The sequence below is a fragment of the Pararge aegeria genome, chromosome 16 (genome assembly GCF_905163445.1).
Source record: "Pararge aegeria chromosome 16, ilParAegt1.1, whole genome shotgun sequence".
In the NCBI taxonomy this organism is placed as follows: domain Eukaryota; kingdom Metazoa; phylum Arthropoda; class Insecta; order Lepidoptera; family Nymphalidae; genus Pararge; species Pararge aegeria.
In genome coordinates, this window is record NC_053195.1 from 4853727 (window position 1) to 4876854 (window position 23128).

Below are 23128 nucleotides of genomic sequence, written 5' to 3' on the forward strand. Positions count from 1 at the left end.
GCTTTCACGCAAGAACTCCTTAACCGATCCTTATGAAACTTTGGAACACAAACACATATTCTTGGAAGTGTTAGAAGTAATATAGGATACTTTTATCCCGACATTAAGCTCGGTTCCTTTGGGAGAGGGGATTAAAGTGTTTGACGATTTTACACTATAACTCCGACAAATTATAACCGATTTAAAAAATGATTTTTGTACTATAGAGGTTATACTTTGTGTAGATCTGATGAATGTGGTTGGCGATAGAGGACAGAACTCCTCAGCGGACAGCAGCAAACTCCTCATTTAAGTTTTAGCGATACTGAATACTTTAACTTTGTTTAGAACTACAAATAAATTGAATGCCACACAAAAAAACTAAATCTATCTATCTGGGCAACCGCTAGTTTTTAATTTAATAGCTTAGTGGTTCGGACTTTAGCCTTTCGGAAGTCAGAGTTAGACCACCGGCACGCAATTCTTAACTTCCTTACACACAATTACACACTAGCTGTCGCCCGCGTTCTTCATCCACGTACGTTTATGTCGGTTATTTAGAGACACTGTAGAGACCTTCTTCAGTCTACTTTGCATAGGCCCGAGTTTGATATTACGCAAGCAACTAACTTTTCAGAACTATGTGCGGTTTTAGTAATTAAATCTCACTTGGTTTAACGGTGAAGGAAAACTGGGTGAGGAAGCATGTGCTCTCCGGTATGGAAACCTTTCCACACGATGTTTAAATTCGCCAAACTAGACCAGTAATGTAGTCTGATCGCCCGTCACCACACGTCACACGTTTTGGTATTAGATATGCGGAAATAAAATTTTAAGTATAGGGATAAGATGAAAAAGTACCAATATCAACAGACACTCTCCTAGCGGCTCTAACTGGTTTCGGCGATGCTTTCGACTCGGACGCGGCTCTCGCTAAACGAGCTAGAAATATTTACGAAAAAAAAAAAATTAGGCATGATTTTCAACATATCTATGTCATCGCAACCGATCAGATCACGCACAGCAAATTAATTTAGAAACGTAATTAGATACTAAGGTTTCTTAGTTGTACCTATTAAAGTTGACTTGATATGTACTTAGGAAAATAAAAAACCTTTTCTGGGGACAACACTTTTGCATGACCATTACATTTGACAGAATAAGTGCATAGAAAAAAAGTAGTACCAATTTTTTCAAAAGTTCAGTTTGAATGTCTTTACAGATAAATATACTGTTATTTATCTGTAAAGACATTATTATTTACATTATCTTATAAATTTTAAATTTAACAGCATTTTTATTTGTTTTATGAAGGTATCGGCTCTTTATGCAATAGATAGGCACCATTTTATCATAATCTCAAAGGTTGACGACCACTGCCAAAGGCCACAGGTCTTGGGCCGATCGTTTCCAGTGACTCCAAGGGATTCGTTTGATGTCACTTAAATAAGCAGCGTTGGTTGACATCCAACGAGGTGGAACAAAGGCGATAAAAACCACCATTTATATTACTTCAAAGACATCCAGCGCGATTCATAAATGTCGTGTAAAAGATTTTTGCATGCCAAAATACATATATGAAAAATAAGAATAGTTTAAGAGTTGTTTTAGTTTTTTTAATATCATTTATTTGAATGACCATCTAAGACAATTAGGAAGTCATAGTGTTTAGCATCGGCATTATGACTTAAAAAAATGGTTTACAAATGCATGCAAACGAACATCAAGTATTAAACAGAAGTATATAGTATAAAAGAAGTTAAAAAAGCATGAGTGTCGGTTACAAACTTACCTCGCGGTTTAGTAGCGGAAGTGGAGTCAGGAGAAGCTCGCGATTCTTCAGTTCCAACCGAGCCTAATGAGTTCAGCGTTATAAGGGGATTAGCGAAAAAACAATAATTCCAAAGCTTATCGCAAGACCACTGCTATAAGTGAGACAATTTCCTTAAAAGCGTAAGAAGAGTGCTTTATAAACACATGTAAACACCAATAAAATACAGGCCATGTTGCCTTACGTTACGTTTTGAAATTCGAAAATAAGAGACTCGTGGTGTCCCGCTCATAGCATTGGTGTACGCAACAACCAATAGCAGATTGGCTAAAATATTTAGTGCGTTATGATTGGCTAAAATTTTAAGTTTGTTGCCTATGAAAGTTGAAAGCAAGGCGACGACCTGTACAGTATCACTGTTATAAGTGTGATAATATTCTTTAGCAAGCAAGAGTAATCAGAATTTACACCAATGAAATAGGTACAGGCTTTGTTGCTTTACGTTAAGATTTTAAAAACAACAAGAGACTCGTGCTATCTCGCTTATAGCATTTGTGCACGCAACAACCAATAGCGGGTGGAGATATATCGCGCGAATATGCAGCGCGTTATAATTGGCTAAAATATTTTTGTAACCTATAAATAATTAGTTTCTAAGCTAAGGAGCAAATATCTTATAGCATCTTTACTAATATACGCCTTCGCAATTTTAACAACACTTTAAGAATAAAAAAAATTGCACATGCAATGGGCCAAGCAGGCAAAGCCGCGGGCAGTGACAGTCATAAATTAAAAAATCATACGCAGAATAAAAAGGGGAATTATTGGTTCTAGCGGATTATAGCTCCGTAACCCGCACTAAAGCGAGGCTGACCTATGTTCTGAATCAATCTTTGTAGGAGCGAGATTTATAGCAACAGGGTTTCGGAAACTGTTTTGATTAGTTAGCATTATTATTTTGTATACCAATGATTAGTATGGACAAATTAACAATTTCAGTGTTGTAAGACGACATAAAGTCACTGTGTTCATGCATTGTATACCATGGTATTATTTTTATTACTAAAAAGGCTACGTTGGTATTAGCTGTCTAGTGCCAAAAAATGATGTATGGAATACCAAAAATTATTCTCCTACCTTCATCAGCACCGGACAATACATCGTCGTCTTCCATCTCGGAGCGAGAAGTAGCACTGGCTCTGCGACGGGGAGTGCGGGGACTTTTCGGTTCAAGCAATGAATCCAGCATTACTTTTTGGTGTCTTGTCAGCCTATAAAAATTAAAAAAAAACTCTTTTACCTACCCATGTTTTTTGTAATGTATTTTTTATACGCAGTCAGATGGTTTGTCTGAATAAAAAAAGCCACCATCCACAGAATAAAGAACTTACAGAAACCGTGTAAACGTCTAATATAGAAGCATCAAAAATCACTAAAAATCCACTTAAGTAGTGTTTCTCGAAATGATTACTTTTTTTAATTTGCATGAATTTCAAAGTAATGAATAAATTCTGTACTCTATGAGAAATGTTAAAAAAAAAAAATAAGTTACCTTCTAGTATTGGAGTAGTCACTGATGATATCCTCAACTGATTCTGACTTCGAGTCCTCAACACTAACTTCTGGTATCACAGTCAACTCGGGCTTCAGCACCGATTGCCTTCGTTTCCTGACGCCTTTCGCGTCGCCAGCTTCCTCACTTGCCTTGCTTCTAGAGGATTTGACAGATGCGTCAGAAGCAACACTCATGTTGTCATCGTCTACCTTACTTCTAGAACGTGTAGAGCGACGTCTTGGTGTCAGAACTTCTTCATCTACCTCAGACACATCCTCGTGTAATTCTTTGGAAGCTCTACGAGTAAGTACTCTCCTAACTTCTGTAGTTGTAGGTGTTTTTGCGCGTCTTCTAGATGATGGGGTAGAAACTTCTTGTGCTTCGCCGTCAGGTGTTTCTGCAGTATCCGATTTAATGGAAGTTGTTGACTGAGTTCTTTTCCTCACTGGAGTTTTGGGTTCTGTCTCGTCTTTTGATTTATTTGAGGAAGTTGACTTCGCACGTTTTCTCGTAGACGTTGGATTTTCTGATTCGGTACCCTCCCTTGATTTTTCAGCTCCAGTTTTATCGATCACTTCTGCTGGTGTTTTATCAGTTTTGGTTTCACTTTCAATGGTTTTTTCTTCATTGATATGTTCATCTATCGTGACAGCTATAGGGTTTACGTCGGGAACGCCTGCATCAACAATATCTAAATCTTTAGCAAGATCTGCATTTTCATGCTTAGTTTTATCAAGATGTGGTGTTTGTTTAGGTTGATCTATAAAACAACAATAAATTTATTTATAACAATCTTATTTATTGTATACGTACCATATCCAGTATTTTTAGCTACTTATGTATTAAAGTTATTTCCTATTATTATTAGTTATATTTTAATTACTTAAACGCACATGACTTACACAGATAAGTTAGAGCCCCCGAAAGTGAAGTATTCAATGTGCTATCACCGCTTCCCTTTTAATAAAAGTATAGCCCACATGAATATCAAGGAAAACAACTTACCAATATCCATCGCGACCTCACCGCTGTCTTTCATATCGCCTTCATCAACTTTATGTTCATCTGAATAGTTCAGAACGGATCGATCTGATTCAACAACTGAGTTATCATCGGTAATCATAGACAACATCTGAGCTTGATCTAATTGATTTATTGTAGTGTCTTCTAAAACCGATTCAGATTCCATAACCGTTTGATCGTCTGTAATTTTGGATGAAAATACTATATACTAGCGCACCAATAGATATTTTTATGCTCATGATTATCTCTTCTTCTATTATATATATAAAAGAGAAAGTGTGTGGGTATGTTCCGTATAGGCTCCGAAACGACTGGACCGATTTCAATGAAACTTTCAGGGAATCTCCGGATTGACCTGGCGAGTAATTCTGTAAAGTTTGGTGACGATCGAAGCACTTCTTTTTTTGAACTGTCAAATACAGCTTTTATTTACTATGATGATATTCTATTGTTGGGTGTACATGGTGTAGATAATGATCTTAACCGCCCGAAATAGAAGAGAATGAATACGGAGATAAATAAATGATTTAATATATTATGAGACTTAAATTAAAATTTAATTATGTAAGGTTTATTGTTTAAAAAAAATAAAGCAAAATCTAGCTCGGCGAAGCGGGCTGGGTACGCTAGTGTCTTATCAAAATTGGTCAAAAAAACTTGTAGACATAATTATCTCATAGCATATTTATTAACATCATCCCTGTCGGGAAGTAGCTCACGAAAAACTGATCTTTATGTTTAGAAAAAACAATGTGCAAATAAACATGTGACAACCTCCCTGCCAGGGGCAGGTCAAATTTGGAAAAAATTATAATTTCGGATTTTTTCTGGTCTGCGCTGTTCAAAAACTACGGCCGCATTGTAGACTGCATCATCACTTACCGCCAGGTGAGAATGCAGTCAAGGGCTAACTTGTAGTGTAAGATTTGAATTTGAATTAAATTCATCCTATAACAACAATTGTGAGGATCGCAATGTCTAAACAATGGTGCCCACAACACAACTCTAAGATAAATAACTAGCCATCGAATACTAAAAAATCTTATACTTTACCATTATTCAAAACTGTATTTGTGTCTAGGTTAGCATCTTCTTCAATCTTTTGGTTTCCTGCAGGCATTTCTTTAACTACATCAGATTCTGTAGTTATCGCTTTAATATTATCTTTATCTGCAGGCATATTCTCAATTGGGTCCTGTGCTGTTGGCATTTCTTCAATGTGCTCGACTAATTCAATCTCTTGGAGTGAATCTGGTTTTAATGGTACATCAGATGATTGTTCATCTATTTGCAGTTTATTTGTATCTGATGACTCATCCGAATCGTCGATAGAAATTATATCATTAGGCTCATCATCGTCCATTTCCGATTCCTGGAAATTGTAATCTATTAGAAAAGCGAAAATAGATTTCACAACGATCGCCGTAGAAAAGGACACACTTTTGGAATTATCAATTTAAGTTTAGAGAATGGTGGACAAAGAACTTTCTTACTTTTAAAAACTACCTAGTCTGATTCAAATCACTAGCACGAGACTTAAGAAAACAAAGACTTAGAAACGATTCTCGTAGACTACTTTTCTAAAAAACATAAATAAAATAGTAATGTTGTAAGCAAAATAGTATGAATGAATGAATATACTTTTATTGCACACTACAAAAAGTACATATAACAAAAAGAAAAGTATAACAAAACGACGTATACAATTTGGCGGCCTTATAGCTACATAGTAATGTCCTTTAAATAAGGATTTCAATTAAGAGCTAACTTGTACTGGAATGAAGAAAAAAAATCTGTACTAAAAATGCTGCTTGCCTTAGTTTAGTAAGTAATTTTTCCTTTAGTAAATTTACTTACCTCACTTTCTTCTTCATCACCATCACTGGAATCATCTTCATCCTCATCTTCCTCATTTTCTCCATCACCGGAATCAGTTTCAACGCGGCAATCATCCGACATCTCTCCTTCAATCTCATTAATCTCTCTCTCAATGTCAACAATACTCTCCTTCTCTCTTTGGATTACTCTCGCCTGTGTCTCCATCTGAGATTTCCATGTATCTTTGATTTCAACCTCACTATCACTCGTCATTATGCTTGACCGATCTATAAAAGTATCAGCCAAATTTCTATTAACGGAATCCTCAGCTATACTGCTTTCGCAACTTCCTAAAACTGATCTCTCTGTTTCAGTCTCATTAAATTTGAAAGAAATCTTCGGAATTTCCTCAACTTTTTTAATGATCTGTACATTTGTTTCTTGATGACTTGATTCAAATATGCTACTTTCTGCACTTTGCAGTACTGATTTACCGAAATCTTCATGTATAGTTGTGAAAGCTGGTAGTTTTATATCACTTTGTACCGTGACTAATCGTTCACCCTTTTCTTTATGAGTATCACTATTGTCGGCTACACTGCTATCGCAGCTTTGTAACACGGATTTTTCTGTTATAGACTCGTTTATTGTGAATGAAGGTAAAGGTTTTACAACAGGATTACTGTTTTCTATGTTTTTAATGTCTTTTTCCGAACTGATTGATAGACTTTCAGATGAACTTTGTAAAATAGATTTGTTAGTTATAGGTGAGAAATTAATGTCCATTAAACCAGGCATTTCTTTAGAGGACTTCATTGGCGTGCATTCAATAGCGCTTTCGGACATTTCTTGTGCCGATTCAGCCTCCATTATCTCTAGTTGTTGTTTAGTTTTAGCGAATGTATTCGCTTCGAGAACAATTCGACTGAGAGATTTTCTGCTTCGTGAAACATGCTCCTTCTTTGGGGACATTAGTTTTTCTGGTGTTTTTGCTCTACAGCTTCTGGGGAAACAATTTTGTTACAAACATTTCTTTATAAGTTTAGGAATACATTACTGATATTCAAAGCACAACAAAGAAGTTGATACAATTAGTAATAAATTACCAAAGTTTTGCTCTCACTAGTCTGCTATTTAGCAGCCTATTCAGATCCAGACTTTGTGTTTGGAACCCTTATAGCTTAGATTTGCTTATGTAGTTATCACCTTCATGCATCTTACTGCCATGTACAATTGTTCTATGTATTGTACGCATCAAAAGTGATATATGTATAAAGAAATATTAGACTTTGGTGTACAGATAAAGTTATTACCTTAAACTACGTGGACTTGTTGCAGAGGCCGGTTCCGAAGTAACTTCTATTTCAGGAGTACGAGAGCGGCTCCTATGATAAAAAAGGAAAGTTTTTTAGTGATTCATTTTAAGTACCGAAAATACTTATACTTATTTATAAAGCTAGCGGGAAGCCAAACCAACGCCTTTAATAACGTCGACGTTTGCGTACGCTGAATTTGCGTAATGCACGCGATCATAATTTATACAATGCGGACTTAGATGGAACGCACTACTTGGGCCTTCGCGTTTTGAAGCATGAATATCTTACCTTACACTGCGAGGACTAGCTACAACTTTTTCTTCGGCCATTACTTCTGTGTCTGGAGTGCGTGAGCGACTCCTAAACAGAGAATTTATGAGTTTACATTATCTGTAGAGGTCTATGGACAAGATTTGTCGATTGTCTTACCTAGATGCGATCTCTAAATATTGGAAATCATGACAAAAATCTTACTTTTCGTTACGTTTTCTGGGTGTGTTTGCGGCTGTTATTACAGGCACTTGAATACACTCCGCCTTAGATCGATGGACACAGGACGGGACTTCTTAAGAATTGTTTCTGGCATAATCTGCGAATTGTTGCTCTGTTTATAACGACGGCTTTGAATTTACTATCTGGCGGGCCATTTACTTGATCCGTCAATTAATAATACTATAAAATAAATAGCATATGATAGAAATTATTTTAAATAAGGTTTTTATGATTTAATTATGAACCATTCATAATATTTTGAGTAAAAAATAGAACGCTATTATAACATAAACTTTTTATAGATCTAGTGTTACTTGCCTCAAGCTACGCGGACTTGCAGGTTGGTCAACTACGGCCGTCAATTCAGGGGTGCGTGAGCGACTTCTAAAATAAAATTGTATAAATTATCAAAAATTTGACACACAAACTGCTTCGTGATCAAGAATAGGCTTATTCGAGTACAGATCACGAGATTGTGAGTTCGAATCACGGGTGAGTATTGGGTTAAATTACCACAAATACTCAGTGCTAGCTAGCCAGCTAAGAAATAAGTAGTAATAAAATATAGCACAGAACCGGAAAACAGGGTTTCTGCCCCTATACCTCGAAGAGCTAAATAATAATTTAAGACAAACACGTTTTCGGATTTACATTATAAGTAGGGACTTATTTCTGGTCAAATATTATTTTAATAAAGATTTTGCAAATAATAAATATAGAATCAATACATAATATTAAATATATATTTTTATATGTTATAAAAAGTTTTAATGACAACAATTATAAAATTAATTCATTGATTTCTGTGTTAATATTTTTAATATTTGATTTTTTTGAATAATGCATGAAGATGTAAAAATTTACAATGTTTAACACTGCAAGGCAGAAATTTGGCTGAACTTATCAGTGTTTTTCCTTATAATCGTCTATATTCCAACGAAACAAACTCGGAATAAAGAATTTCGAATAAAATTTGATTTTAATAACAACTACTATTAATACTAAATATAGGTGTAAACACTGCAAACCTCAAATTGCGTCTGGAAGGAGACGCGGGCGGCGTTTCGGAAGTCTTAGTGGGAGATTCCTTAATAGCTTCTAGACGTGGAGATTCTTTGTAGGGTTTATCTTGTCTCTCCGGCGTACGCGATCTGCTTCTGTGTGGTAAACGTTACAAGTTTGATTTAAGAAGAATGGTCAAGCATCCTAATTTTTATCATCGTATAGTTATGCAAAGAACAGAAATTAAAAAAAAAAACCTTTGTTGGCATGAAATAAACTGGTAATAAACGCTTTTGAATCCCGTTCCGAAACGAAATACTTAAGGGACAACAGATCTGTAGCTGAAACCCACCATTATGATTGTAACAGCGGTTGGGTGGTGACCCACTATAAAAGTTTGTATGGCCAATAAAACGGTATATGTTTCTGGATATTAGAAAAATTTCACCCCCAAAAAAGGTTGAATTGAGGTAAAAAGAACAAATGAATAATTATCGGAATTTTAACACTAGCATAGAGTAATCATACAAAAGCTATGTAGATAGATGTAATTATTTTCAACAGTAGCTTAGCATTCACAGAAAAAAAATTGTGCCTAGAGTAAATATAATACACTACTAAATATAATATAAAAATTAATTAAACTTACTTATCATTGATATAATAATAATAAATATACCACGACCATACACACATCGCCATCTAGTCCCAAAGTAAGCTTGGCTTGTGTTATCGGTACTAAGATAACTGATGACTATTTAATAAATAAAATACATAATACTTATAATATACAGACCAGAGACACTGAAAAACGTTCAAATATTTTTCAGCTGTGGGAATCGAACCCACAGCATTGGACTAAGACAGCGGGTCACTGCCTACTGCGCCAATCGGCCTTCAAAAACAACTAACGAACAGGTTAAGGCCATAGTCCACCATGTTGGCCTAGTGCGGATGGGTGGACTCCACACACCTTTGAGAAAATTATGTAGCATCAGGCAACCAAGTGATATTTTAATTGCTTAAAACGTAGGTATCTTAAAAAAAAGTAGGTGGTGCGTGAAGAAATTCGAAATACCCCCCCCCCCCCCCCCCCCCCCCCGAAAGTGCAGTCGAGCTCCTTCCCACTGGACTAACTAACTAACAAACAAATAAAATAAGTAACAAAAAGTTGATCTCATTATTGGATAGAAGCAGGCGTTACTTTGCGGAAATCCATAGTATATTATGAAAATTAAGCTTAATTTGCTATACTCCGCGAACAGCAGCAGAATCTGTATGGTGTAATTTATAATTTCTTCAATAATTGTTAACAATTATTCATTGTTTACAATGAATAATTGTAAACAATGTTCAAAAATGTTCAACATTGGAGATGTTGTTTTGTTGAAACGTGCGTAGAGGGTACATTGCCGAGGATCTGTTTGGTGTGGAGTATACGGATTGAAGAAATTATAAACTACACCATACAGATTCTGCTGCTGTTCGCGGAGTATAGCAAATTAAGCTTAATTTTCATAATTGGTCTCATTACCTTAGTGCTCTAGGAACGCTCAGTGTCGTAGCTTTGGGATGAGGCTCACTTTCCACCTCATGCTTGGGTTGTTCCAAAATCGGTGGCAGTGGAGATGAACGTGGACTTAGCTCTGGCGTACGCGACCTCGACCTGGTCCTATGACATATTATAAAATTTTACATTTTACAAAAGTGTTGAAAATAGCTTTTTATCTTTTGCCCTTAGGGTGAGATATTTTGCACGATATGAGATTTGTGCACTTGCAATCGCTTTCGAGAAAAAGTATGTTGAAACTAGGCTTTTATATTTTGCACACTTCCATAGTGTAATGTCGTATGGGATCTTGTTATGGGACAGAGAAAGAATAATAGAAATTTAGTTGACGCAAATCCCTTCATGCCAAATTTAAAGAGATAAATATTCTTACAGTAGTCTCGCAATATTGTATTTATAATAATACAATCTTTATTAAACAAAACATAACTAATTATAAACATAAAGCTGATATAAACAATCGACTTACTAGAAACGGACATAAACTAGTGGTATCTGTATATCGTCTGAGAATAGTACAGAAATCCTTTGTGGGGTATATACTTTTATAACATGATACTGAAGGTAATTAGATATACCTTTACCTAAGTTTAAACAATATATTAAAACACATTTAACCAACCGTGGTTACTACAAGATTGATGAATTCTTTAACGACAAGGCTGCTTGGAAGCAGGCCACTCCACTCTCATCTCTCACAAAACAGAAAAATTCTAAAGATTGTTAAACTATAAAATGATGTTGGAAAAGAGAAATCTGCTGAGTTTTTTGTCGGCTCTTCTCAGTGGAATCTGCCTTCCGAACCGGTGGTAGTCACTGCAAAGAGACTGACTTGACATTTGACATTTGACATGACAGAAGTGCTTATAAACTAGGCCTATTTGAAACAAATGAATTTGAATTTTGAATGTTTTTGAATTTTGATCTAATTCACCTAGGTCCTAGTTTGACTGCATCACTATAAAACCGATACCGGCAACGAGGCACTACAATGTACGGGTTTCTTCTCAGTATAAGAATAGCTTAGCGGCTTTTATTTTTCGCCGAAATTTAAAATTCATCGCTGTTCTGTTCTGTAAATGTACTTCCATAAACATAATAAGAAACTTACCTAGTCGCTCTTGTAGTTCGCAACGGAGTTACAACCGGTGAATCCATCCTTTCCGGAGTACCGGAACGACTTCTGCGAAATAAGTAGTTTTATTTAAGACCAAGGTCGCGATAAAATTGACATCCTCCCTGTAATTAATAAGGACGCCATTAAGACCGAAACATAGCAGTGTCGCTATGATAAAACGGACCGTTATTCTACTCTATATGTGATTTGATATCATCATCCACCAGCATCATCATCCTCATCATACCAATCAATACCCATCCACTACTGGATATAGGTATTTTTGTAAGGAATTTCAAACTATTCAGTGTTGTACCGATTGGACCCACTAGTTTAATTTGTTTACCAACCCGTCGTTTTACACATTTGGTCTACCAAGCTATGTATATTAGTGTGGATTTGACATCTTTAAATTAAATTTTAGTATGGTAATTTAAAAAAAATACCTGTTGATCATAGGCGTACTTTCTCCAACTCCTAAAGACCTAATACTCCTACGACCCTGCGGAGTCCGAGGCGCAAATGTATCACTTGAACATTCTGTTCCTGTCTTCTTTCCTTCTTCAATTTCCATCTCTGTCTCTTCTCCATCCTGTTTAATCTCACTCTCTTTTTCTTTGTGATCGGAATAATCCGAGAGCGAGTGACGTTTCTTCTCCCCCGAGTAACGCGGGTTGAAAAGTGTGACTGGTATATCTGCGATGCTTTCCACAGAAGTGTTCGGGTCTTCGGATAAACTACTGTTGGCCGATATCGATAAAGATCGCCTGTTGAATTAATATACTTATAAAATCGAGTTAATACATCATGAGGAATCTTCTTAGTTATTTATTTTAATTATGGAATAAAAAATTTTTGATTTGTTGACATTTCCGAGTACTTTGGTGGTATTAATTTTTTTAATGTGAAGGTAATAACACTTTAATTAAAAAAAAAATGCAGGTAAAAACACTTCAATTGAAAAAAAATATCATAACTTGACAACCCTTGAAAATCCTTCAAGGTCACGTCACGATTTTAAGCTGCAATGACATGTCTAAAGTGCTATTCTTAACAAAATGTTTTTCCTGGGAAAGCTTGAAGAATTGGAAGCTACTATTTCTTTCTCTCTCAGAAGAGAGATCTTTTGCTTTTTGGACCTACATGTGTCACTCAAGTCCAGGCAAAACTCACGTTATCCTCTTGTTAAAGTTAATAACCAATGTCAAATATGGAACGTAGGTATAAGTAACCTCGTGCTAACATTGTTTGTGCAACTTTTTTATTATTGAAACGGTAAGCGCAACGATATTAAATACAATCTATCACATCACAATAACATACTTCGAATAGATTACTAACCTGGCCCGTACACTGTCCTTGTACGCTTTTCTAGACTTTACTTCTTCAGCGGCGAACTTCTTTGGCGGCGACTCCATAGGATGCACTTCGCTCTAGAAATAAATTCAAAAAAATTATTAATAAGAATCAATTATTTTTCATAAAATTTATTTATGTCAAGAAGCATTTTGGAATTGTGGTATCAGCAGATCCCGCGGGTGTCGTCAATGTCCTCTGTGGTAATGCTGTCATCTACTACCAGTCTGCTCAGCGTAATAAATATTGGTAAACCCTCTTATTAGGGAGTATGGTCTCATACTCAGTATGGTATAGTCATAGCCCTAGTTTGTTTTTACGCGCTATCGCAAATGAACACTGTAGGGTGGTCCAGCAGTGGACCGTTATGGGCTATTGCACTTTTGAAACGTAAAGAATATGTCTAATCTGTTTTTAATCACTCTGTAGTGTTCACAAAACCATAGATACACTACTGTAGTGTATCTATGGTTTTGTGAAACTTAATGTGGGTACATTAATAATAACGTCTAGTGTGTGAGCTTCGTATCATTATACGTTCAGTTGAAAAATGCAATTTCATTGTCCGCACCAAATAAAAACATTTAAACTACCGGTTCGAAAGGCAGGCTCTACCAAGAAAAAGTAGGCAAAAAACTCAGCAGTTGCTCTATTCCATCATCAACAGTTTACAATTTAAACGATTTATTTGACAAAATGTCATCAATATATTTTTTTGGGTGCCATTTTTTTTTTATTTTCTCTCCTAGAAGTGCTTGTGTGTGCGTGACACAAGCACTTCTAGGATTTCACGTTATTGTTTGAGATTCTACGATAAGTAAATATAATTCCATCTCACCATGGTACTCTTGTAGCTATCACTGTGCCCGCCTCTCTCGCTCTCATCTTCTGTCTCTCTCGGTTCCTGTCTAACTGGAACAGCAACAGGAGAGGGCGTTGACTCCCCTTCCGAAGCCGTTGGAATCGTGAAGCGTAGATGCCTTCGTAAACACATTTTTTATTTGGTTAGTAAACAAATACAATAATAAGGAGCCAAACCGAAATTACCTAAAGCAAAGTTGCGAAAATAATTAATGTAATAAAATCAATGTATGAATTGCTCTCAATTAAAAGCTAAAAATTAATTGACGATGGTGACAACAAAAAAAACCCGGCTAAGTTTGCTGTGGGCTCTTTCTTAGACCAAGGCGCATTTGGAACCCTCCTAGCTCTAGTTTTAATTTAAAGATTGTCTCACAATAATGGAAACATATAAGATTCATAAGTTCCTGTGTAGGCCTACATGAATAAAGAAATTAAGAATTTGAATTTATTAAACTTACTTGTTAGTAGAGTCACTGTAATGTGTATGATTGCTAGCGGTCTCTAATTCCTCTTCATCGCTGTCACATAGGTATCTAGAGTCAGCGGGCGAAGGCGCATCTCGATCACGGTCGTCCAGTCGACGATTCTTGGAGAGAAAAAAAATTATTTGCACATGTTGACGTTTATTTGGATTGTTATCAAATAAGGACAATTTGTATCAAATTTTAAGCTTAATTTTAATAACAGAAACCAAGTAAAAATGTAAAAGAAACTAAAAAAATCCATAGTCTTAATTAATTATAGCAACAAAAAAGTTCAAGTCGACGATTTACAAATTTTTATATAGCATAAAAATGTATCAAAATACGCTTCTTAGTTTGGAAACTTCGTTTGAGACGTTTGTAACTTAATTGTAAAGTTGCTTTTCGATATTCTTTAACCCAGTTAAGGGGTTGAGCCCGGTTCCGGGCTCGCCTATATTTGTATACAAGTGTACTTACTTTCAGTATACTCTGTGGGGTCTCAGCTCCACTCCTGTCGTAATATTTCTGTGGGGTTTGCACTTCGGGCATGTCCAACAGGCTGGCCATTTGTTGACTAAGAGCGTCACTGACTTTGAGAGTGCAAGGCATTTTAGGTGTTCGAGGAGTACCGCTAAGGTCTAATTTCGCTCGTTTAGGTGGTGTCGCTTCCGATCCTCTTTGTTCTGTACTCAGTAGGCTGGAAAAAAGTGCAGAAGTTCGTTTCGTTGCGTTGCATGGCTGATTTTTTACAATATATCATAAAAACTAAGTATTGTAAATTAAATTTTCATAACCCATATTCAAAGTAAATTGAAAATAATGATAAATTTAAGTTAGCAGCTTTTTTAACTATAAATTTACATAATGGAAAGATTAACAAATCAAATTAGTTTTGATTTGGCTAAATAGTAATTTAGTCTGAAAAAGTTCTAATACTTAGTCGAATTTAAGGATTTTTTAAACGATTCTAGAGTTTACCCTTTATCAAAAAGATATATTATATATTATGACAGCCTATTGGCACATTGGGCAGCGACTCTGCTATCCAAGGCTGGTTTGACTCCCACAACTGGAAAAATATTTGTATGATGTTTTTCAGTGTCTGGGTAGGCATTTATCTAGTAGGCAATTCTAGTACCCATAACACAAACTACGTTTACTTTGGGGCGAGATGGCGACGTGTGTATTTTGTCATTGAATATTTATTTATTATAATTTCTTACTCAAGTCAACGCAACTGTGTAAGACATAATATTTTTAACATTATCTGGAAACTTTAACGATATTGGCACTTCAACTTTAATTTTAACACTACAAATTTACGTACCTCCTCGATTTATATGACTTAGGAGTGCAAATAAATGGAGTGTCTTGAACGTTGAGTACGCGTTTCATTCCTTTTCTCGTCTTTGGCTTATTGAACCATGTTTCGCTTGCATTCTCTATGGTATCCTAAAACATAACATTATATTTATTAGATTTCCACATCTTTGAAATGTTTTTGTGATGAACATTAATGTTTATCAGTGTCTAAGTGTATATTATAAGTATTTATATTCACGAATGAATGAATGAATACACTTTTATTGTACACCAAAGAAAAAAAACTAGTTACAGGGAAATAAATACAGAGCAAAAGAGAACAATTTGGTGCCCTTATCGCTGCATAGCGATTTCATCCAGGCAACCAAAGGCGTAAAAGGAAAATACATAGAAAAGAGGTAGGGGGTGCAATCAATATTTTTTTTTAATTATACAAATATATATATATATCTATATATAAATATATTACATATAAATACAAATAAGATATAAACATACATGAAATTACCCATAATTAATGTAAACTACTATAAATCATATACAACATATATAAATACGTAAATATATAACATAAATACTTATATCAATATATAACATATAACATCCTCATATTTACGTATATTATTCATGAAAATACGACTTAATGTTACGGTGCGATGTCGCGTAGAAATCTATTAGGGGTATGACTACAATACACCCTAACAGGTTAGTCGTAGCGGACATCTTAGATTGCATCATCACTTACCTACCAGGTGGGATTGCAGTTAAGGGCTAACTTGTAAAAGAATAAAAATAAAAATAACTTCAGCAAGAAAAACTTAAGATTCAGATTCATTGACGTACCTGTATGAATGACGACTTGTAGGTGAATGTATTTTTGGGGGTTGACGCTTGCACGTAGACTGACATAGGCTTCGGTTTTACGACTGAAAATAATAATATTTATTAACGTATTAATCAAAAAATAACACTATTTTCTAACCGGTTCAGGGATCAAAATCTCTACAATATACTACAGTATACAATTCTATGAAAATGAAAATCCAAGTGGGTTTAGCGCGGTTGTTTATTTTATAAATATGAATATACTTTTTCTATCTATTAGAAATAAATAGATAGATAAGAATTGTATATAAGAACTGATTCTGATTAACTATTTCCATATATACTTTTCTTAGAGACCAATCTAGCAAACCCAAATTCGGTGGGGTTTTTTTTTATTCCACTACAAGTTAGCCTTTTACTGCAATCTCACCTGGTGTAAGCGATGATGCAGTTTAAGATGGTAGCGGGCTAACCTGTTAGGGTGTATGGTAGTCATTCCGCTAAGAACACTAAATCGCTTAGCGGCACGTCGGCAAGGTGGCCACGGCCAAAGCCTCCCACCATACCAGACCAGAGAAAATTCAGAAATTTTAAATTCCCAAATTGCTCCTGCCGGGAATCGAACCCGGGAACCCTAACTTAAATTCATAGCGCTCACCATTGCGCCAGGAAGGTCGTAAAAAGTCCATCATACTAACTGTGAGGTTCATAGTCCGTCAAGGCACATCTGGCAACTGAGGTGGCGATTGTGGGCAGAGTGGAACAGACAACCTCCACTAGCGTGTCTCTAGCGCTCTCTCTGTCTAACACATCCAGAATAGACTCCGCGGACGTTGCCATGTCTTTTGGACGCACTTTTGACTTTAGTTTTTTGTTGTACTGCTCTGCTTCTAGGTATCTAGAATAGAAGTCGAATGTTAGATACCTAGGAAAAAGTGTCGAATTGTATGTATAATTTATTTAAAATTAATCTGTATTGTTTATTAATAAGCCAACGAAAAATATATTCTTCTATGGAAATAATAATTACAAACTAAAATTAATATTTACAATAAATATAAGACGTCTAACTGTTCACTTGAATGGCTAATCTGTATTTATGTTTATAATTTATAAATATTCAATGGTTATCTTACCCACAATACAAGCTACGCTTACTTTGGGGCTAGATGGCATTGTGTGTATCGTCCGCAGAATATTTATTTATTTATTTAAGTCTCGATTTTATTCTCGCGAAAATCACCATAGGCCATCAAAAATTGTAATCAACAACACAACAAAATCATGTTTATATGACTCGTTGTGGGATATTTTCAATAGATATTAAATAGTAAAACTATTTTTTAATGAACAAAAAAGTTAATAGTTTGAATGTATTTGATAAAATTTGGGTATTTTAAAGGAACTTTTCGTGTCTCGATAATAAAAAAAATACTTAGTATTAAACATAGGTACCTCGCCTGTTGCAAATAATACATGACAAGTAGTTCAGACGTTTGTGATTCGTTGCTATCCTGTAGATATTTAATGAATACTTCCTCTTCAAAAGGCAGCAGTGTCACTTGGAGGACCTTCGATAGCTGGCCGGTGTTGCGACAACCTAAAACAAATAAATGGCGTTCTTAAATGGCCAAACTATCCAAAATTTATTTGGATAGGTTTAGTGTAAAATTTTTATAAAATTCCTGGGAGAAGATACTGGTAATATATAAAAAAAAACTTCAAATATAAACTGCTTTGGCGTAACCAAATTAAGTTAGGCGTTGGCGTAAAAAAATCTAAAAGAACGAAAGAAATAAAATCTTCTGTTTAGCATTGAATGTATCTCTGATATTGAAGATATAGAAATTTGTATCCGAATGTGTCCATGCCATGTTAACTATATTAAGTTGCAGATCCAATAGATACAGTGCCTCGCCAATTATGATGGTAAAAAGGTTTCGAGGAAATGAGCCAAAATAGTTACTAGTTGTATACAAATCAAAATGAACAGGAAGCTTACTTTCCTTAAATAACCTAAAACTAAAATCTGTTTGGCGCAATTTATAATTTCGTTAATCTTTATACTCCACACCAAATTAATCTGCGAAAGTTTAACCTTTGTCTGCGCGCACGTTTTGCTCCGATACCGAAGCTACCCCAGGAGATGTTAACTTTACGAATAACATTAATTAATTTATATATACTGTTTTTTTGCGAATTATAGGAAATTTAGCTTAGTTTTCTTTGTCATCATCATCATCATCATCAATCATATCAACCCATTACCGACCCACTACACTGGGTCTCCTCCCACAATGAGACGGGGTTAAGGCGCACCTTTGAGAACATTATCGTGAACTTTCAGGCATGCAGGTTTCCTCACCATGTTTTCTTTCACCGTTGAAGCAAGTGATATTTTAATTACTTGTATAATCAAGGAGTTCCTTCGTAACGCCTTCTATTCAATATACAATTGGAAGTTTAAATGCTAATAATTCACAAATAATAAATAAATATACTACGATACACATCACCATCTATACCCAAGCGTAGCGTAGCGTCATAACACTAACCTCGATAAAAGAAATTCAGCAAATGCGCTTTATCTCCAACCGTTTCGGCGTTCCGCACGCACATTCTGATGACATCCAACGCCTCAAACACCAGTCCCCTTGCCAAATATAAATTGCAGCAAGATTGCCAATCCTCCAATTTATAATGTTCGTTCACATTGTCTTCCCCGTCCTTCATGTTCTGTATGGGCGGAGGTTTTTTAACGTGTAAATATTGTAATGCGGCTTGCGTCTCTTTTTGAGCTAGTAACGACGATAAAACCACGTGGTGTTGCCAGCCCGATAGCGTGTTGCCAGTTAGACATTGCAGCTGGTCTAATGCAAACTGAAAAAGAACATGTGAATGAAACTGACTGACTGATAAATGTGATTATTCGCCTGGAAACAAATCTTGTTCTATCCTTCATATTATTTAAGAGCAGATAATTTGACGTGTGAATTTGCTTCACTGACTGACTGACTAACAATACTGCTAACTTTTATTTGCTATATTATTGTGTAAGTTTACTATTATCTTTACCATGCTTCATTATTTGTATTTGGGTGAAGGATTTAACATGTTAACTATGAAATCCGGTTAAGCTAAGCTAGACAATAGTGCACATTTGAAATTATTGTTGGCATTGACTTCCAATCTCTTATATTTTTAATGGGCAAAGGGTTAAACATGCAAATAGAAGAATGTGATGTTAATACTTTTTACTGATTTTGACAATAGTGCTGAGACTGGCTAAGTGACAAAATCGCTTGTTTATTAGAAAACAACACAAACACATGCCCTTCAAATAAAAATTACCAGAACTAAACTGTAGTTCTAGTAGTCGATATATATAGTCTAGTAGTCATTTTAACAGTAAAAGACACATAATAATTTTTTAAACGCAATACTTACATCAAAGTCCCTGTGATCGAGATGCCAAAAAGCCTGTGTGGCCTTAATAGCAGTATTGCTGAGACCAAACATGGTTGGGAATTGCATCAATCGACGGATCACCGCCTCATACCTACGAAATGTATAACTCATAAAACTAGTTGTTTATGTCCAGAATCAAAAAACATTAGTACCTCTGTTTCTGTCAACAGGGAGAATTCAATGTAATAAATAAATGTTAAATGTAGTTAGATTTCACACTTTAACACTAATTGTAATTACGACGCTTTTAATTATTAATTGATGGAAATGAAGCCTGATTATATATTATTTTATTTCTTTAAAAATATATATATAATATATACATTTAAGATTGACATGATAGTATTTCTATAATGGTGTATCACTGTTATTCTTCATTCAGCGCTGGGAATTATGATTTTTTAAGTTACATACATACAATTATAAATGAGATGAGTCAGAATAGTACTGAAAAGTAATAATTGTGTTGCATGTTGGACGTTTAATACTGTTCTCGTATGTTCATGAAACCAGTTTCGCATAATGCACTACGTCATTTGAGTGAACCAAGCTAGGTCTTGAAAGTAGTAGTTTAGCTGAGAAAAAAGGGGTCTTTCAGGGGTCTGTATTAGGACCATCTCTGTTCCTCATTTACATAAATGACTGTTCCTCATTGTTTGCTGAAGATGCATGAGTTACTTTATAGGTGTGTTTAAATAAAGGAAGTTTTGAGTTAACAATTATAACATAGCCATTCTAGAATTTCTTAAATCATTTCATAATCTGTGTGGCTTGAACGCAAGTTTGGCTCGGGTTCATATATTTTATAATACTTACCGCATTTCATCATACAGCATGGAATAGTCCAGCAGGAGGTACAGCAGCAGTGAGTGTTTATGCTCCAGAGCGATATCCGGTAACAGGTAAAGTCGGAGTAATGCGTATAGCGATGGCGGGGGGTAGAGACCTTCGCATTCGCTTCCACCTTTTACCCACATCCTGCGACACAAAACAAACAAAAATAAAATTACGCGTGCCCTATTTAACACACACGTATTAGGACTCCAGAAGTAGCTACATTAATTAGCATTCCGATACGATTCGCGTAGATACCCATCGTAATCCGCCATTTTGTACCGATGGCGGCGGCCATCTTGTACCGATTTTCACCTTTCAAACAAAAAAAAAACAAAATCAAAATCGTTATGAGCTAGAGAGTAACAAATCGACTACTTACTGATGTACTCTTTCACCGCCGAACTCGTGTTCAATCAGTTGGTCAATGTAAAGAAGTGGGCAGGACTTGTTCTCTGAGACTTCTTCTGGTTTATCTTGCAATCTATGCAGTTTTATACGGCTAGAAAATAATAAGATTTAAAATGGCTAGTTTTATTTTTATTGGTTGTTGTTCCTTTGCTATGTCATGATCTGTTTTGTGATAAAAAAAACATTAATCCATACTTATATGCGGGTGTCGTACGAAGTGTATTTTCATTTCAAACTCACCGTTTATTGTAAGTGGAGTAGAGCTGGGGAGCGGGGTAAGGCAACGCGTCGAACGAGTGCAGACGTTCGGGTAGTAGGCCCACGCGTACAAACCACTGCACCACTTGAAAGTAAAGCGACACTGTGCCTATGCCCTTATATTTCTCTTCCATTTCACTTAGTGCTGAAATATAAGGTAAGTATGAATATAAATTCTCTTTCATTATTATCAATCCATTACCTGCCTACTATATAGCACGTGAAGTCAGACAAGGCTTTGGCTTCCATTTCAGCACATCTAACTATCCGAAATTATTTATTTATGAAGGAATGAATGCACTTTTATTGTACACCAAAGAAAAAAAGTAGTTACAGAGATATAAATACATAACAAGAGAGTACAATTTGGTGGCCTTACCGCTACATTTATTATTTATTTATTAATTTGTTAGGTTTTTAAGGGAAGCAGTACTATTACACATAAGAGTAATCCCCCTATTTTTTAGTTATACGCTACTAGTAAAAATGAATGTAAATTCAAATAGTATATTAAAATAAATGCATTAAAAGAAGCGACTTAGTCATTTGGTTCTCCCGCAATTAAAGGTTTCTGCAATGACTTGCAAATGTACGACCAATTACACTACCTTGGTCGCTCACTTCTCCATCCAGACGGTTTGTGATTGGCCGAAAAATGCAAAGCGTTGATTGGGCCTTTCTTTACACTCACAACAAGAAGCATAGTGAACGGAAACCAGCACCAGTTGGTGGACTTACCATCAGGCACAACAAGGTTACAGCACTTTGTGAGTATAGCATCCAAAAGACCTGTGAGAGCTGTCAGTTGCTGCACGCAGTGTTCCAGGCACCGGACGACGTTTCTGGAAGGAAGAATTTTTATTTTTAAGGACGCGTTTCCATAATGGGTAATAGGCATCAATACTATGTTTTCTACGCTTCAAAGAAATGGCCCTTGAGGTATTATGAAAATTAAGCTAAATTTGCTATACTCCGCGAAAAGCAGGAGAATTTGTATGGTGTAATTTATAATTTCTTCAATCCTTATAGTCAACACCAAATAGATCTTCGGCAATGTACCCTCTACGCACGTTTCGCTCTGAAACCGGTACATCCTCAGGAGATGTTGGCTTTACAATGAATAATTGTTAAGTTGACGACCTTGAGGGAGACTGAGAAGAAAAGAACAACAACATTATCCTCCAGCACCACATCTCAAGAGCATCTACTCTTGAGATGTAGTGCTGGATGAGAACGTTGTTGTAGAACCTAGAACATGTTCCGTACGAATAAATTGATTCTCCACGAACTCGGCATCAAACAGCTCCTATCTTCTCCAGTTCAAGCACGAAATCTCAGTTTCAGTCACGTGTCCAGGCGTAATGACGTGTCCATTGAGCATCTTGTGGTTCAGGGGAAAATAGAAGATACCAGAGTACGCCGTAGATCAACGATGAGATGGACCGACCAAGTGAAGGCCGCAATCGAGGCTCCTCTACTTGAAGGCGCAAGAAAAGCACCCGTTAGGGCAAGAGTGTTAAGCAGACGACCACGACGGTCGTAATTTGTGTGTTGTGGCATGTCAAGTCAGTCTGTCAAGTCAATCTGTCAAGTCAATCTGTCAAGTCAGTCTGTCAAGTCAGTCTGTCAAGTCAGTCTGTCAAGTCAGTCTGTCAAGTCAGTCCGTCAAGTCAGTCTGTCAA

The 23128-nt window shown here is 35.8% G+C and overlaps 1 protein-coding gene across 5 annotated transcripts in view; it reads right to left on the reverse strand.

Annotated features, from left to right (window-relative positions):
• LOC120630207 (serine/arginine repetitive matrix protein 2) overlaps positions 1 to 23128 on the reverse strand; it is a 35884-nt gene that overhangs the window by 2603 nt on the left and 10153 nt on the right. The window contains exons 12-39 of one of the 5 annotated variants that reach the window (XM_039899338.1): positions 22185 to 22288; positions 21429 to 21591; positions 21160 to 21279; positions 20760 to 20921; positions 19923 to 20034; positions 19031 to 19355; positions 17931 to 18075; positions 17174 to 17373; positions 16494 to 16576; positions 15655 to 15779; positions 14805 to 15024; positions 14322 to 14449; positions 13838 to 13979; positions 12985 to 13076; positions 12090 to 12410; positions 11638 to 11709; positions 10491 to 10628; positions 8983 to 9111; positions 8273 to 8338; positions 7751 to 7822; positions 7460 to 7531; positions 6186 to 7146; positions 5382 to 5700; positions 4311 to 4508; positions 3303 to 4065; positions 2888 to 3021; positions 1772 to 1834; positions 841 to 921 (exon numbers count right to left, since the gene is read on the reverse strand). In XM_039899338.1, the coding sequence (XP_039755272.1) occupies positions 841 to 921; positions 1772 to 1834; positions 2888 to 3021; positions 3303 to 4065; positions 4311 to 4508; positions 5382 to 5700; positions 6186 to 7146; positions 7460 to 7531; positions 7751 to 7822; positions 8273 to 8338; positions 8983 to 9111; positions 10491 to 10628; positions 11638 to 11709; positions 12090 to 12410; positions 12985 to 13076; positions 13838 to 13979; positions 14322 to 14449; positions 14805 to 15024; positions 15655 to 15779; positions 16494 to 16576; positions 17174 to 17373; positions 17931 to 18075; positions 19031 to 19355; positions 19923 to 20034; positions 20760 to 20921; positions 21160 to 21279; positions 21429 to 21591; positions 22185 to 22288 (5510 nt within the window). Of the gene's footprint in view, positions 1 to 840; positions 922 to 1771; positions 1835 to 2887; positions 3022 to 3302; positions 4066 to 4310; positions 4509 to 5381; positions 5701 to 6185; positions 7150 to 7459; positions 7532 to 7750; positions 7823 to 8272; positions 8339 to 8982; positions 9112 to 10490; positions 10629 to 11637; positions 11710 to 12089; positions 12411 to 12984; positions 13077 to 13837; positions 13980 to 14321; positions 14450 to 14804; positions 15025 to 15654; positions 15780 to 16493; positions 16577 to 17173; positions 17374 to 17930; positions 18076 to 19030; positions 19356 to 19922; positions 20035 to 20759; positions 20922 to 21159; positions 21280 to 21428; positions 21592 to 22184; positions 22289 to 23128 lie in introns of all 5 variants that reach the window. The other 4 variants (XM_039899340.1, XM_039899337.1, XM_039899339.1 and 1 more) reach the window with 4 other exon arrangements.